We start from the raw sequence: 12,120 nt of genomic DNA, 5'->3' as shown, positions 1-12,120 counted from the left end.
TACTCTCTTACTGTGGCTGAGAGTGCCCGTGGGACCTTGCCAAGTATCAGCATCGTGACGCTTCTTCCGTGTCCCAGCACCGGTGTGCTTTAGTTGGGGGGCTTGGTACAGACCTTCCGTTGTCAGTGGATGTAGCCGAGGTGTGTTCTGTTCCTGCAGATGGTCTCACGTTGAGCTCCACAGTGATGAAGCCGAAATGCTAGTCAGGATTTTGCTACCTCTTCCAGAGCTGAAGAAGTTTGGGTATGTCCCCAGCTGTGGTCTTTTCCACATCTTTGTTTGCTCAGCCCTGTGCCTCACCCTGATCCTCCCTGAAACACTTTTTGTCTGGAATATGGCCGTGAGCTCTGTGATCTCTCGGGCGCCATGTCCGGGTTGCAGACTCTGCCACAGTCTGCAGTCCGCACTGAAGGGGATTATAGGGGCACCATGTGCATGTCTTGAGGTTTTTCGCCTCTCCCCTTTTCTGAAGTGAAAGCAATTTGAGACCGAGATCTTGGCTCTTGTTTACACTGTGAGTTTATTGCACCCTCCTGTGTAAAAGAGCTGTTTCTGGTAGAATAGCATTCGGGCCTTTTTACAGCCCTCTTCAGCTGCCTGTAAGCGAGAGGCTTGTCAGGGGTGGCTCTGCCCAGTGCAGTGCTGGGGGTTGGTTGGCCCAGGCAGAGACACTGCTCTTTGGTCCATGTACATCATGTCAACATCCCTGAAGTACTTATTCCTCATAGTCCTGTACACAGGAGGTGTAGAAATCTCTCCAAACTTACTGGTCCCTGATGACTGTGCTGGCTGGGGTTTGGGGTGGGGCAGCTTGCCTGTCAGTGAAGTGAACTCCTCTTTCACAGTGTGCTGAGACCTGACCTTATTTGATCCTTGCTGTTTTCCAGGCTGACCTCTAGCAGTATTATACCAACTGGAATTGATTACTTGATCAAGGAGCTGCAGAATTGCCAGGCCATTGAAGAGCTGAAGTAAGTGTGGTGTTTCCAGCTTGTTCAGAGCCTTCCAGGTCTTTCTAGAAGCTTTAGTTAAACTGCGGCCTCTCTTCTGCCTGTACTGCGGACAGGTACAGTTTTCCTGATGGCTGGAGTGCTTCATAGAATTGTTTGAGTTGGAAGGGAACTTCAGGATCATCTAGTGACAATGAGTGACAGAGATCAGTGGTCTGTGGCCTGGAATGTCCAGTGGAAAAATTAAGTGTTTTGGTAGCATTTTTTTGCATGGATCTTGTCCCAGCTGGGAGTGTTTCCCGTGCAGCAATCCCAGTGCCAGCATTTCGCTCCTGGAGGATGATCTGGTGGCCTGCACACAGACATGGCTTGTCCATGCACCCTTCTGAAGTGCCACTAGACTGCGTGTGTCACTGTCTGAAGAACTTTGCTTTGGTGGTCACTGTGGCATCTTGCTCCATGAGGGGCTGGGTTCTTGTGCCAGAGGTTTGGGATTCAACTGGTATTTTATCAGGTTCCAAACATGTTCTCTAATGCAATTCTACCGGACAAAACTGAAAACTATTCACCGGGACCGGAATACACTCTGTGTTCTGCCCTCCTCTGCTCTGAGTGCTCGCACAACTGCCTGCGAGCAGTTAGTTGTTCTGTCTTATTTCATCTTTTAGCCTGGGCTACATGAAACTCGGCGGCACTGCCATTCCTAAGCTTGTGCTGGGACTTCGTGAAATGCCCTCTCTGAAAAGGCTTATGTAAGTATGATACGGCAGCTCGCCTCCGGCCTGGCTTGTGGTACAGAATAATGGAGCCTAATGTCCTGGGGATGTTGTTTCCAGCTTGAACCACGGCAGTATTGGTAATGATGGCTGCTCCAGACTCGCAGAAGCCTTGAGGAATATGCGCTACGTGGAAGAAATCAAGTAAGTGTCTCCTTTCTTGCAGTGTCTCATCGGCAGAGAGTTGGCCACTAGTGCCAACATTTGGAGAGCCCAGGTGTGGGGATGTTGTAACAAAAGCAGGGAGGTTGCAAAATGCTTGTGTGAGAGGTGCCTTGGGCTAGAGGGAATCGGAGCTTGATGCTCAGAATATGAGAATTTGGTCTGACCCCACTCTGCTACAGTCACATAGAAAATGGATCAGCCTCTAGATTTAAGTATTCTCTGGAATCCCTGGGATCCTCCTTCTCTCCAGGGGGAGCCTTGGACCCAGCACTTACCCGCTCTGAAAAGATCTGAATCTGGATCCAACCCCAGGCTCTGCTTTTCTCCTCTCTCTCTAGCCAGATTCTGTCCATTCTCCACTGTAGTCATTTGGAAAATAATAACCAGCTGTTGCCTGGCTTGGTATTCTGGCTGAAGTAATTTCCCACCCATCAGCAAGATCCAGTGGTGTTCTGTCTGCTCTCTGCAACTATTTTTAATGCCTCATTAACAGCTATTAGTCTTTCATGAGATAGTTGAGACAAGCAGCTCTTTTGATTCTGCTGCCAAGGTCAGAGGTGTCAGCCAGCAGACGTGAGATCTCATTTAGTGTCTCATACTCTGCCTGACGCTTAGCCTTTTCCTTTATAACACAGCCTTTCTTCTCTTCTTTAAAGTTTAAGCCACAACAGGATTGGAGATCCGGGCCTGATCAGTCTAGCTGCTGTCCTGCTGGAAATGCAAAACCTGAAGAGAATCGAGTGAGTCCCTTTGTTTTGTTCCTGGGGATGATTTCGGTTAAGCCTGGGTGGGAAGCCCTGTGCCACTTGTATTTTTACAATGTTCCACCTTCCAGAATTTTCATTATCACTGAAGACCTGGTGCAAAATCTACCAAGCCGCTGGAAGGTGTTTCCTCTCCTGTCCTCCCCATGTGCAGCTGGGACTGGAAATGACTTTCTCTGGCAGTGCAGGGACTCTCTGAAAGTGGAGGTTATAGCCATGTCCTCGTGCTGTCACCCCCAGAGAGAGAGGCCTTTGCCAGCGAGAGATTCCTGGCTCACTCGTGTCCTGGAAAGCGCATCATGGAAGCTTGTGGGGAAATCTTACGAGTCTCCTATCCACGCAGCACCTTTCCTTGGGCTGTGTAGGGTTCCCAGTGTGGTGGCCCCCAGCGTTGCTACGCTGCTTGCTTTTGCTAGTGGAAATAGAGGTGAAATTGAGGATTTGTCAGAGTGAGGACACAGTCTCTAGACAAGGCTGTCTGAGAGACATGGATTCAGACTGTTCCTCCTCCAAGAGAACAGAAATTATAGCATCCAGGCTGTTCAGATCAGCTCTGGGGTATGCCTTGTAATTTTTTTAAAAATCAAAAATCTGGAAATTACTTGAAGAAAAGGAAATTCCCAGTTCTGTCTGGGAGAGAGAAAACTGCTCCTTCCCCCTAGTACCTGCAGGGGCAGGAGTGACTCAGAACTTGACAAAACCACTACACATCTCCAGGCCATTTTTCCAGAGTCCTGTGTCTCTGGACACACCGCTGCAGCCCTGTGTAGCCCATCATTGCAGTGACCCAAGTCTTCCATCACACCAGGCACACAGTAAAATATCTTAGGCTGGTATGTTCTGGTTCCTGTTCCTGAGAGTCTGTCTTGCTTATTTTAGCCTTTCAGGGAACAGTCCTAGTCCTGCTGGAGGGGAAAAGCTGATGGAAGCTCTGGCCTATTGCAAGTGCATGGAGGAGTTACTGTAAGTGTGTAATTTCCAATGTCCCTTCAGGAAGCTGAGCAAAAATCATGGCATAGAAACCAAATCCAGTATGGTTCCAGTAAAGCCAAGATCAGTTTAACCACTGATTCTTACGAGCGCAGGGTAAAAACTCAGGACTACATGCGACTGGAATGTGTGGTGCTGGATGTGGGAGGTTTGGGGAGGAGCTGAGTCTGCAGTTTAATGGGCAGTGTCACAGGTGTATGGGCTCTGCAGGGCCTGTGTTGCCTGAGAAATCAGCATTAATCTGTATGGCTGCAAAAATGGAGGGAAGATGAGAGAGACTTTACTCAGCCAGATGTTTTATCAATCGTTCCATTCCAGACCGGTTTATAGAATATATGTGCCCTGCCATATTAAATAAATAACATTTTAAAAAGAACAAATGTGAAAAAGTTACAGTTAAAAGGCTGGTGCTGTTCGTGTAACCATCAGATTTCAGTGTCCTGGTCTGAGGGCACGTATTAAAAAGTACAATTTCGGTCTCGTTCCAGCTCAGGACAAGTTAGTCAGAAAGGGAGTCAAGTGCACTCCTGAGAAGGGCAAGTCAGTTTTACTTCTGCTGCAGGATTACAAAACCTCGTTGTTCTTTCCTCTCACCCTCAGTGTCCTTTGAATCATGGACATTAGCTGCTTTCAGCTCAGTCCCATGCACAGATGGGTGAGGAATGGGGGTCACAGATACGTGTGGGTGACACACGGGTGAGGAACGAGGCTCTGTAGTTCACTGCCAGTAACATTTCAGTTTTGCTTCTTCCAGACTATCAAGGAATATTTTTGGAGACAGGACAGCAGTGAAACTTGCCCACTGTCTGCCTCACATGACCAACCTGAAGATCCTGCAGTAAGTGTCAGCCTCTGCCCTGGGAGAGCTGGACATCCTGGGAATATGTGGGGTGGTTGTAAGAAGGCATGGGAAGATGCATAGACTCTGGTGCACTGGTCTCTTGTTTAGACATTAGGTGTCTCAGGATTGAGAAACCCTCATCTGCTGCATCAAGTCACACCGTCTCCTTGCATAGTCTCTTGCAGCATCAACTTTAGGGATGAACCAGGCATTGTATATACAGTAAAATAACCCTTAAAATCGGTTTTGAGTATGTTAGCTTCCAGTGCCTTTGGCTGTCCTCTCATTCTGGTAGAACGTAAGCAGAACATGAGCACCTTTTGAGGTCCTTCACTGTTTAGTGCAGGCACCTTTGGGTGATTTTTTCCCCCTGAAGTCAGTGGTATTATATTTTTAAACTTTTTATGAGAGTCTTTACAGGGCTCTAACACATAGGACTTTCTCATACTGTTTCACAGTAGCAAAGCAAGGAGTTGGTGGGCTAGAAGAGCTCCCTGGGCTCAGTTAGCCTAGTGGTGTCTCTTCCAGCCTGTCCCTAAGGTATTGTCAAAAGATAGCTTGGAAAAGGAATCTGAGTGGTGGGAGACTTTGGGTACTACTCCTCTGGGTAGGTGCTTATCTTCACTGGAAAGGTATTGGAAAATCTGGAGACATGAGATTTCTCACCTGCTCTGTTCTTAAGGCCATTCCTTACTCTTCTCAAACCAACCCCATGTGCACAGAGCTGGAAGCCGACTCCTGCTTTTTCAAGGACTGGCTGACTGTGCTCCTTTGTGAGCACGGGCAGATCCACTGAACTTCCACATCCTTAGGTCTAAGCGTTGCTGAATGCAACAGGAGCTGTGTGCTAGCCATATTGCTGGCCCCTGCGGTTACCTCCCTGTTTTCCAGGCCCCTTATTGAGACTATTCCACAAGAATCCCAGGTTATTATCAGCGCTGGGCGCTGATTTAAAAGATGTAGCAGTTAACTTTTTGGCACTTTTGTTACAGCTTTACTCTAAATTGATCCTCAAATACTTGTTTTTTCTGTTAGCTTACAGAACAACAACATTGGGCCAGTGGGAGGGAAGGAGCTGGCCAGAGCCCTGGTGACATGTGTGCTGCTGGAAGAGATAAGGTAGGCCGTGGCAGGTTCCCTTGCGATAGGGCCAGATGTATAGAGTAGTATTGCACTGCAGGTGGGAATCGTTTCAGCTCACAGGCCTGAGGCTGTCACATAGGCCCTTGCTGTGTTCAGGGTGACTCAGCAGAGAGAAATCCCTCCACCCATCCTGGCCACTTTTTGCAGGATGAGAGGAGACACTCTGAAGGTCAGTGCAGTGCACTGCCTGCGGGGCAGCTTAGATCGCTTCAGATGTTGAGCCTTGTCTGTCGTGTAGCCACCTGCCTTTGAACTACTGTATGCAGTGAGCTGGGGAGTGACAGAATTTCTAAATATGGAACTGAAAGAATGGAGGTGATGTGAATTAACTCTTCTTCCTGCATTCTTCATGCCACCGTTCTTCGTTGTGTGTTTATTGTTAAATAACAAGCTGAATCAGGGTGTTGGTAATTTCGGTGTGAGATATGTCAGAGCAGGGAAGGTGTTGCCATGGCTTGTGTTTGCTGGTAGATGAGGATAGAGCAGCGCACCCTGGAAAAGGCTGGAAGGCAGTTACTGCTGCCCCCTGAGTCTTTGAGGGCAGTGTCGTCTTCCCACTCTCCCTTACTGTCACTTCCTCTCCAGTCACACCAGTCATTAACTCCAGTATAACTGGTGTTGCATGTGAAACCAGACACATGATGTGCTGCAGGTCTGTCCATTGTAGCCGCTGCTGTAACCCCACGTTACTGTCTGCGAGCAATTCACTGCTGAACAGACTTACGTTGGGAGTTAGAGCAAGGTTGTCATTCCCATTTTACCAGGCAGGGAATTGACCCTGAGTTGCCACGTGTCCTTCCGGCTTGTCCCTGCTGCGTGGAGTTCTCACTCAGTCTGGGTGCTAGTTACTGACTTGCTAATTCAGTTACATTTCTGTGATGGCTTTTCTTTGCCTGCATCTGCTTTTTCTGCATCCACTCAAAGCTTTTCCATTACTCTTACAGTTTATCAGAAAATGACCTTGGGGAAGGAAGCATCCATGCCCTCTCCGAGGGGCTGCCATGCTTTGAACACCTCCGGAAGATTGAGTGAGTACCAGAGCACCGAAGGCTGCCGGGCAGAGCGTGGCTGCCTTCCTTCGTACAGCATTGCCAGGGCAGGAGCGCAGCAGACGGTGCTGGTGCCATATTCCCCACCGGTTCTGACATCAGCACGTTTGTGCCCTCTCTTTTTTTTTTTTTTTTCTCTCCCCACTGCTTCAGCTTGAAACTCTGTGGAATCACTGATGAGGCTTCAAAATCCCTTTCTCGCAGCTTCCGACACTGCCCTTCCATGGAGGAGATAATGTGAGTGTGGGAAGGGATGGGGAGATCCTTCAGTGCACAGGTTACTCTCGTTTTACTGTCTGTTCCTGTTTTCAACTGCAGTACACTGCTAATCCTGCTAAATACTTAATGATACTTACCACTAAGTCCTTTTTAGTCATAAATTTACTAGTAATTTACTAATTGACTAAAGTCACTGCTAAAAATTTCCTGGTATAACTATCAACTTACTGAAAGCTGAAAGTGAAGAGGATCAGGATATAGATTTGTGAGACCTAGGCTCTCTGGGCATCTCTGCTGTGGCCAGCTGGGTGATGCTTGATTGTCACACTACTCTTATTTCCTGCCAAGTCCTCATGGATGGTTTGAATAAAGTAATGCATGGGTCATAAGCCCACCAGACTTTCTTCTCCCTCCTCCAGAAGGTATTTGTGTGGAGAGAACAGCTCTCTTAGGGTTCAGGGCGTTAGGTCAAAGCCAGGATTTTATTGCTAGACTCGGGAGACTTCTGGCAGTGGTCTGGTGGGGTTACGGGATGAGTAAAGCAATATTCAGTGCGTACACGTGTTGCTTGCAGCATGGTACTAAGACTTGTTAACCGTGTGGTTAGTCACTTATCCTGCATTACTAACAGATGGGGAAAATTCTCCTTTAATAGTAGTGTTAGGAGGGGTCTTGTCATGTCAGTAGAGACACATGGGAGCTCTGTCCTTGGGAATGCTGAGTGACATAGCAGGCAGCATGCTGATACCCATGAAATCCCACAACAGGCCATGACCGTGACCTTGTTTGGTGGAATGTCCCAATTCTTGAGCTGGATCCTGTCCTGCCTTTCAGTTTTGGCTCCTGTATGCTGTACAGAAATTCCAGAATTCCCCATACTTGGGCAGAGGAAGGACTGTGTAGGGTGCCCCTGGGATCCTTCAGCAGAGTGAAGGATTGACTGATACCACACTAGGTTTGTTTTCCATGTGAGAGGGGAAATAGCTGTTCAGCCAGTAGAAAGGAAAGTATGTCATACATGGAAATATGCGTCATACATGGAAATATGTGTTGAAACTGAGGAAACTCGCCAAAATTAAGCTGGTAAAGCATGGAATGTTTACCTGCCATGATAAGGGGTGATAAGCTCTTGTAAACAGGCTAGCCTGTGAGGGAGTGGTATCCCAGCACTGCTGCTGTTCCCCTTGTGTTTATCAGCTGATTCACAGTTGGGATTCCTTGTCTGTCCTAGACTGTCTTGGAACGCCCTTGGAGATGGAGGAGCCGGAGAGTTGGCCAGTGCTCTCCCGGGGATGGAAAAGCTGAAGATGTTAGAGTGAGTACAGCCCTGAGGGCAACCCCAGGAAGACTTGTTTTCTCTTGTTGAGCCTCCAATCACAGCACTCCTGAAAAGGGGACATACCTTAGGAATAACAGACAGCCAGGGTTCTGCAGTTTAACTTCCTGCTTAGCCTGCTGCACGCACAGAGGGCCAGCCTTGCTTGGGTGGTACACAGGCATGGAAGTAGCACTTGTTTTATTTAAGGTAGTAGGTATCTAAGCACTTGTTTTATTTGCAGCGTAGGTATCTAAGCAGAAGCTAGTTTTTGAAGGCCTCCTGTTTGAGTCAGGGAAGACAAACTGGTATTTCTGAAACATGACTCATATCACCTAATGACCTCAGGTCAGCTGCTTCCTGCAAGCTTTTCTGTCTCCTCGGTGTCTGGGATGGTCTAGATGGGCACCATGCTCCAAGAGGTTTCTTTTGTGAAAGCCTGCAGCAAGGCTCCCCAGGATGGGGTGGTCAGACTGTAGGTGTTGGGCGACAGGAGCTCATAAGGGAGCTCAGGTGCAGCTCCTGTGCTGGAGCTGCAGAGCAACAAGCAGCTGGGGTTGGTGGTGACAGCTCAAGCACTGGCGCTGTGGCATCACAGCCCAGCCCTTATCTATGAGAGATACTGTCATCTTCTGCTCAAGTACTGTTGGTGGAGCTTTCTTTTCCTTGGTCCTTTGGAATGGGTGGTAGTATTTTCATACAGCTGAGAGATGGAAGACATCTGAGTCACAGACAGGGTCAGGAACTGAGTTTTGTTCATCTTGGGCAGGGAAACTGCACAGTAGAGCCTGGCTGTTTTACAGGTACAAGCAGGAAGGTTCTGTCTGAAGCAGTAGTTCTTACTAGCATTTTTTGGTACCAAGCTCAGTGGGATCTGTTAGTGTACTTTGGGGGCAAGAGATCTGCTTACGAGTCCTGTTGCTAGAAGGAAGTCACAGGGAGCAGTACACACACACTTCTTGCATAAACAGGGCCATGGTCAAAAAGATGAAGCTGATGGAAGTCATGTGGTATTGCTGTGCTTGTGCGAAAGTGCAGCTCTTCTGGGACAGGAGAAGGAGCCAGCGCTTTTTCAGCTGTTTTCCACTCTTGATTTCCTTTTGCATTTTAAAACTCTCTTTTTGTTTCTAAAACAGTCTGGAGAAAAATCACATTGGTGCCTGTGGGGCCACAAAGCTAGCAGAGGAACTTGCCAGGTGCCCGGAAATTCAGTCCATAAGGTGAGCAGGTGTCCCAGAGCTGTGTGGGTGGGCAGCAGCTCAGCAGGGGGAAGGAATTCGGGGTGACCGGCCTTGGGGCAGACGTGACCCATGCCTGGGTTAGCTGGCATGCAAAAGGATATTGCAGGGGATGCAGATGCAAGCCAAGTAAGCTGAGGGTTTTCTAGGCCAGATCCACCCCTTCAGAAAGTCCTGGAAAAAAGGGACTGAAAAGCTTGCTTACTGGCTTTAAATGGGTGCAGATGAAGATCTAGTTTGTTGCATTTTTTCCTTTGTTTTCTTTCTCCCACTACATCTGGTTTCACTTCTGAGATACATTCCTGCCCTGTCCCACTCTGCCCTGGGAGTCTTATCTGCAGATACTTGGACACATGGTTTTTCCCACTCTCTGTCATTGTGGCTCCAAACCCTGGGTAGCAAACTCCACTAGAAGCCTTTGGTAGGAGAGATCCAGTCATCCGTAACTCTTCCAGGAGCACCTGCTAACGTTCTGGTAACACAGGGCCCAGAGCCAAGTGTCTGCTCCTACCTGAGCTACCTCTGGCCCCAAACTGGCTTTGTCTTCCCCAGTAGTGGGAGCAGCTTGAACCACTGAGGAACGTTCTGTCGCAGACAAAGCTTAAAGCTACCTGTGTGCTTGTTCAGGTTGGTGGGTGCAGCACAGCATGCAGCCCCTCTGCCTCCTTAGGGCACTCTGCTTCACAAGGTAGAGCCCTGATGTGGGCAGCTGTGGGATAGACTCCACCAAATGAGGTAGATGAAGAAGGATGACTCACGTAAACCAGGTTGCTTGTGTGTAACTCAATTCTTCCTCCCCTTTGCAAGCTCCTAGTGGCCTGAGGACTTTTCAGAGCCTTAGCCTCTCTCCCAAGCTAGGTCAGTGAGTCTGTCTGGGTAGGCAGGCTGGGTTGCTGCTGTGTCACTGAGATATGGCCATGCTTTGCTCCTGTCTCACTGTTGGACCTGTTTTGACAAAAACCCAATGCTGCCTCCTTCCACTGCCTTGGGCGTGCCACCTCCTCGCTCGCCGTAGTCCTACAGTAACATGTTTGCTGTCGTTGCAGGCTGTGGGACAATCCGGTGCCCAAGGGCCTCACTGAGAATTTGACCAGTCAAGATCCAAGACTGTGTTTCTCCTTCTACTAGTGAAGAAGAGCTGACTAGGAATTGCTCTTTGTCTCCCACTACCCTCAAAAATTGCACTGAAGAACCCAGGAAGTCAAAGTTCCTGCAATTAAAAACTATTTATTAGGTCTTCCTTCGTTGCACTGAACTAAGGGTGAACGCTTCACGGTGTTTTGTTTCTTGTGAGCTTTTATTGTGCAGAAAAGCGAAAGGCTGTGAAGAATCTCTGCTGAGCAGGCAGCATTCTTGGTGTGAAAACATCAAAACCCTCTTCAGGAGGATGAGATGCATCTGCTCTGGCATTCAGGGAGCCAGCGGAGTATTTCATTGTCTTTAATCAAGATACAACACCTACAGGCTGTTCCGAGAAAAGAATGCACGTCCTCCGGGAGAGGAGGCAGAGTTACTTGCAAAGCTGTGAGCTGTTGACCCTGTTACCAGTGCACTCAAACAGGCTGTTTGAAAACCGTGTATAACTGTGCATGAAACACTTCTACGATTTTTAGGCAAAAATTGGTAATATGTGTGTGTTTGCTTCATAGTAGGCTCCTCCTCAAACAGAATTGCCTGTTTCCTAGCAGAAACTTAGGGACTTTTGAAACCTCAAATCATTGGCCAAAAATGATCAATATTTATACTGTGATAACATGGAAAGTCTGAAATCACCATAAATGTCAGTGAAAAGATTTAAAGTAGAGGCCCTAAACCAATTTGTAATAAAACTGACTGTGAGACTACTCCGTGTGAGGAGGTGTGCACTACTGAGTATGTTCATGTGGGGTTTTTTAGACCTTTATGAGTTTTGGAATACAATTGCACTAATCTCTTTGAGGTGAAGTGAGGGGTGATCTTGAAATGCTGACCACTTGGTAGACTCTTCAAGCCTCTGCTGTTCCAGCATCCTGAAGCCATAGGCTTGGACAGCGGATGTTGGACCAGTGGGAACCGGAGGGAGAAGATCCCAGGCACTGAATTTGCTGCTCAGTGGAGCAGACAGACTGCAACTGCCCCTTACGCATGTGGAACGACAGCTTGAGTCACAGGAGTGCGGCCACGTTGTTCTCATTATTTATTAAATTCTGTTGTAATGTTTTCCTTACCTGTTTGTGCTCTACTTGTGGTGGGTTTATTTCTGGAATTTTGTTTACAGCAGTGTTTGCTTGGGGAGACGTAACTGATCTGATTTGGACAGTGCAGGCATTCGGAATGAGATGGAAATGCTGGTCCAGCAAAGGTTTGGGCAGAGGATGTGGACAGCTGGTGCCTGTTATTCCTGGGGGAGCCCCTGGCCTTATTTAAAGATCAGCATTAGGCTCTGAGATACTGATGTTGCATAGAGGCAGGACGCGTTTTGCAGGGATTACCCTGTAAAGGGTTTAAAAGCAACACCAAATTAAAAAAAAAAAAAAAAACCAAACAAAAACAGTAGTAAAATTCCTTACCAGGCCATAATTCAGTGAAGTAATCAAGTACCTGAGATTCAAACAGTGGAATTCAGGAAAAGCTTCATCTAATGTGGCTTTTACTTTCATTCTGTGTTTTCAGATCTAGTTTGCAGATGCA

At 47.9% G+C, this 12,120-nt stretch overlaps 1 protein-coding gene across 1 annotated transcript in view; it reads left to right on the top strand.

The window, feature by feature from the left end:
- NLRC5 (NLR family, CARD domain containing 5) overlaps window positions 1-10,578 on the top strand; it is a gene marked incomplete at its 5' end in the record, with an annotated part of 39,869 nt that extends 29,291 nt beyond the window's left edge. The window contains 13 exons of the mRNA XM_010154816.1: window positions 160-243; window positions 888-971; window positions 1,619-1,702; window positions 1,787-1,870; window positions 2,548-2,631; window positions 3,535-3,618; window positions 4,400-4,483; window positions 5,522-5,605; window positions 6,574-6,657; window positions 6,832-6,915; window positions 8,129-8,212; window positions 9,349-9,432; window positions 10,497-10,578. Coding sequence (XP_010153118.1) covers window positions 160-243; window positions 888-971; window positions 1,619-1,702; window positions 1,787-1,870; window positions 2,548-2,631; window positions 3,535-3,618; window positions 4,400-4,483; window positions 5,522-5,605; window positions 6,574-6,657; window positions 6,832-6,915; window positions 8,129-8,212; window positions 9,349-9,432; window positions 10,497-10,578 — 1,090 coding nt within the window. The remainder of the gene's footprint in view (window positions 1-159; window positions 244-887; window positions 972-1,618; window positions 1,703-1,786; window positions 1,871-2,547; window positions 2,632-3,534; window positions 3,619-4,399; window positions 4,484-5,521; window positions 5,606-6,573; window positions 6,658-6,831; window positions 6,916-8,128; window positions 8,213-9,348; window positions 9,433-10,496) is intronic.
- Between the last annotated feature and the right edge of the window lie 1,542 nt (window positions 10,579-12,120).

The sequence above is a fragment of the Eurypyga helias genome, unplaced genomic scaffold (assembly GCF_000690775.1).
Source record: "Eurypyga helias isolate BGI_N326 unplaced genomic scaffold, ASM69077v1 scaffold13697, whole genome shotgun sequence".
Lineage (NCBI taxonomy): Eukaryota > Metazoa > Chordata > Aves > Eurypygiformes > Eurypygidae > Eurypyga > Eurypyga helias.
The sequence above is the reverse complement of the archived record's forward strand: the minus strand, read 5'-3'. Positions and strand labels throughout refer to the sequence as shown.